Here is a 4,556-nt window from a genome sequence, read left to right as displayed (position 1 = left end):
ACCTGGCCAAAGCTATGTGCTCACAGTAGGAGTGGACAACCACATTGGAGCCACAGAAAGGTAGATGATTCATCATCCAACTCAATGGAGTCATGGCTGTGATAGCTCTGATGGTGATGGTCACACTCATTCCCAGCATCACTTGAGGTATGAGAATTGTCTTGTAGTGTAGAGGCTTGCAGATGGCTACATAGCGGTCAAAAGCCATGGTCAGCAGCAGCCCCGTCTCCACAGCTGTGGCTAAGTGGACAAAAAACATCTGAGTGAAACAAGCATTAAAGCTGATGGAGCTGTCTCCTGAGCAGAAGATGCTCACCATCTTGGATACCACCAAGGAGGCCATAACAATGTCCACAGCAGCCAGAACACACAGAAAGCAATACATGGGCTCATGCCGAGTGGAATCCATCCAGATTGCAGTTACAATGAGGGTGTTTCCTAACGGGGCTATGATGTGCATGACACTCAGTGAGATGGCCAGCCAAAGATGTGAAGATTGCAGTCCTGGGATACCCACAAGGAGGAAGGAGGCCGGGGTTTCCATTGTGTGGTTGTAGGCTGGACCCAGCGTCACAGGTGAGACTTCTTGCCTATTAATGCATAAATGATGTAAGAGAACGATGCAATCCTGTAAAATTTATTCCCATCTGTGATGATAGGAAATCCTACTCAGCTTGATGGTTTTCTTAGGATCAGAAAAGGAACGTCTGATCAAGTTATCCTGCTCCACCCTTCATCCTCTTCAGTATTCTTTGCCTTAAAACTTTCTGTTCGTTGTTGAAGGATTAGATCAAGGGTTACCTCCTTTAGGAAGTCTCTGTTTTCTTCTTCCCCTATTCCACGCAGGCTGAGTTAGTTACCTTTCTTCTGAGCTTTCATACAATCTGCCATAGTGACCTCCAATGGACTAAACTGACAATGCTAAAACTTTACCTATGACTTTATGGTATGCACTTAAGTGCATGTATATTATTCATAGCTTTATAGGAAAGATGTGATCCATAACTATGGTCACAACTCTCTTAAAAGAAGATATGCTCAAGATTAGCCTGCTTTAACTATCACTTCCTGTGCCTCTCCCAGAAAAAAAAAAAAAAAAGGCTTTCATTATGAGAAGGTGCCATATGCCTACCCTTAGATACTGTCCCTAGTGACCCCTTTTTAACTTCTTATCAGAAATGTGGCTCCTTCTTGAGTAATGGGATAGATTAATGGAATTATGTGCTCGTGATCCCATTTGCTGCAGTAGACATTTTCTCTGTTAGATAAGAACTAGACGAACATTCACCAGGTTCTCAATCCTAATCATGGAACATATATTTGCCCCTTCCTTTTACCTCCTAGAGAGCTTAGCACTGATTGATTCCACACCCGGGTGCCAGCAGCAACCATAGTGGGAATCCTCAGGAGTCTTCTAAAAAGACAAATTTCTGGGATATGATTGCAAACTGTGTTGCTTATGAAACAAATCAAAATCCCTAGGCTTAAGAAATCCTACATCATGGAAGAGATAGAATACAGTACTTAGCTCCACATCACAGTCAGTTTATAGGAGCCTTACTGTGTAGGGACACTGGGTGAGACATCTTCAGTGACAGATCATGAGAAGACGAGGGAAAGCTATGGAAGTAGAACGGTAGTGAAGAGCGAAAGGAAAATTCAGGATATCCTTGAGACTGCTGTATGTGTTCTGGATGCCACAAACTCAGGGTTCAGCATTATTGCGCAAGGACTGAAGAAAAGTGTGAGGATCCAAACAGCCTCTTCCCCACTTACCTCTGATCCAGGATGTTCCTCCCCTGGCTGCCCTGTGTAATTTCACCTTTCTTCAAGAGGCAGCCTCAGCTGATGTTGCTGCTTTGCTCCTCTTACCAGCCCTGGAAACTCTAAACTGGGCATACCTTTCATGACCTTCAGTGGGTTTTTCTTTTTAATCTCCATTTACTTTTCTTCTCAATTCACATTGCTGGAGATTTACAATTGTCAGTCTTTGCAAAGAACAGGACATTTGGTTTGGTTGGTTGTTTATTTTTATAAATGTTTTATTTCAGTCAGCCTATTGATACTGAAAACTTTTTGTCAAAGATCATCAGTGATGTCCACCAAGGATCTGTTGCCAGTCCAGTGACTCTTTTTCTTTATTTTACTTGACATCTCCAAAACATTTAACACAACTGCCTGTTCCCTGATTTTTGGTTAACTTTTTAAAACACTGTGAACATACTGTAAAATGCAAACATATCAGGCGTATATCCTTATAAATATTTATTATGAGAAAACATGAAGACACATATGTAGACACCACAATGTGTATCCAGATCAAGATAGAGACACTATTGTTCTCTGGTTGTTAAGGTTTACTGTTTTCAGAATGCTCTGGCCAAGTTCAACTAAGACATATTTCCAGTACTGCACCTGCCTTTGCCTTCATCCTGTGAAGACATTCACATGCAGACCTGGAGGGTCAGTCACTGAAAACCAACTTAGAAAAGTCCTTTAACTTCAATAACTCACGATTTGCAGACCATAAGATATGTGAGGATTTTTCATTCCTATTAAAAGGATAGGCAATGCATAATTGAAATTGAAATTGTATTAATGGTAAAAGAACTAATAACACATTTGAATGGGGCCTCTCTGGTTTGTGATAATTCTGAGTTATTCTGATCTCTAACCAAACTGCTCCCATCAAACCCTATTGTTTGAGTTCCTTTCTCTTAGCTCTATTTTTTATTTATTTATTTTTTTTAGATAGAGTCTTGCTCTGCTCTGTCACCCAGGCTGGAGTGCAATGGCACGATCTCGGCTCACTGCAACGTCTGCCTCGCAGGTTCAAGCTATTCTCCTGCCTCAGCCTCCCGAGTAGCTGGGATTACAGGCACCTGCCACCACGCCTGGCTATTTTTTGTATTTTTAGTAGAGACAGGATTTCACCATGTTGTCCAGGCTGGTCTCGAACTCCTGACCTCAGGTGATCTGCCTGCCTCGGCCTCCCAAAGTGTTGGGATTACAGGCATGAGCCACCATGCCTGGCCTGTACTTAGTTTCTTAAAACTGTCTCTCCACCATGCCAATATTGTGCTTTGTGCTTACCCATTCCCTTCTCTGCTTTCATTCAAAGTAATCATATGTCCCATTCTCCCCCCCGCCCCCACCTTTCCTTCCAAATATCATTTTCATAAGTTCTTGGTATCAGCAATGTCTAGCATACCTGGCCAGCACTGCATAAGATGAATGGGGGCTTATATTTTCCACTCTTGGATGACCTGGCCTTCATACTCCTTCACCCCAACACCAATGCCCAAGTCAGTTACATCCTTGGAGTTTTGTCTGTTTAACTTTCTCTAATGAGTCCATGCCTCATAGTCCCCATTTCTTTCATGCAAAAGAAGAGGGGTTAATATAGGACACCTTGGGAGGAGCAGGAATAGCAACACGAAATCAAATATAAGCAAACAATGGAGAGTCATATTGTCCTTTCCAAAAATTTCCAATAGGGAACTCTCTTTTTCCTCTGGATACTCAATCATCCTGCATTGTCCCTGTACACCCACCTTCCCTTGGCCTCTGCCCAGCAACCAAACATTTCAACCCCTCCAGAGACGGGTTTTTCTTTGTGCTCTGACCCCTGGGGATTTCCAGATTGCAGGAGGAAGCAAATGCTTAGTGGCTGAAGAGTCTTTGTTTCTTCAGGTCCTCAAAGGATACCTAAAAGTTAGACTAAGAGTATAGAGTGCATCCTGAAAGGAAAACCAAAGACTCATGATTGGTAGGATGTGTGCAAGCCCACTATGTGCCTAGCATCCCAGTAAATGCTTTTCAAAGATTATCTCAGTCAGTTTTCAGAACCTTCTGAAGTAGCTGCCATCATCACATTGACATCTTATAGATGAAGCGAAGGTTCATAAAGGTCACAAAACTAGTAAGCTAGAGAGTCAAGATCTAAATTCTAATAACCATATTTCACTTCACTTTACGGTAGAACTATTCACACTGATGAATAGTGTCCCCCCTGCGGACTTGGGCCAGGCTTCACTATTTAAATGTTTCCCATGACACTGTTATAATGTCCTGTTAAACAGAGATGGGAAATGGGATGTAGGGGAGAGCAAGGAAGATGAGTTTTTCAACTGGAGATAGGACATGCACCTGAGCACAAAAGTATGAAAAGGGACATATTCTCCAAATAGAGGATAAACCAGAGGTGGTAGAGTCAGGGCACTTGAAAGGGATTGAAAATACAAGAGGTTAGAGGGGTGCATGGGGCCATGTTTTAAAGGTCATGCCTTCTTCCTGGGCATCATCTGTGGGAAGGAATAAAGTTGAGAGAAAAGAATCAACAGGCACAAGCTATGTTTCTTGTATTATTTTAATGCAAAAGATACATAACTATTTGGAAATATGAAAAACTAAGAGATACTGTTGCATTCTCTCAGTTCCCCAGATCCTAAGTGGACACATAGCTGTTCATGAAGAGAATGGTTGAGTGCTCTCTTTGTTGTCTTTTATTTTGAGGGTTGGTGAGGGGGAAGCAGGAGGAGATTTCTGCCTTCTTC

At 42.3% G+C, this 4,556-nt stretch overlaps 1 protein-coding gene across 1 annotated transcript; it reads right to left on the bottom strand.

The window, feature by feature from the left end:
* Positions 1-7: 7 nt before the first annotated feature.
* Positions 8-634, bottom strand: LOC116465403 (olfactory receptor 52I2-like; the record flags this gene model as incomplete). The annotated part of the gene is made up of 1 exon (XM_032148485.1): positions 8-634. A coding segment is annotated over one exon (627 nt), but the record flags the coding sequence as incomplete, so codon positions are not given.
* Positions 635-4,556: the final 3,922 nt, after the last annotated feature.

The sequence above is a fragment of the Hylobates moloch genome, unplaced genomic scaffold, assembly GCF_009828535.3.
Source record: "Hylobates moloch isolate HMO894 unplaced genomic scaffold, HMol_V3 SCAFFOLD_4977, whole genome shotgun sequence".
In the NCBI taxonomy this organism is placed as follows: domain Eukaryota; kingdom Metazoa; phylum Chordata; class Mammalia; order Primates; family Hylobatidae; genus Hylobates; species Hylobates moloch.
This window is presented reverse-complemented; position numbering and strand designations above follow the sequence as displayed.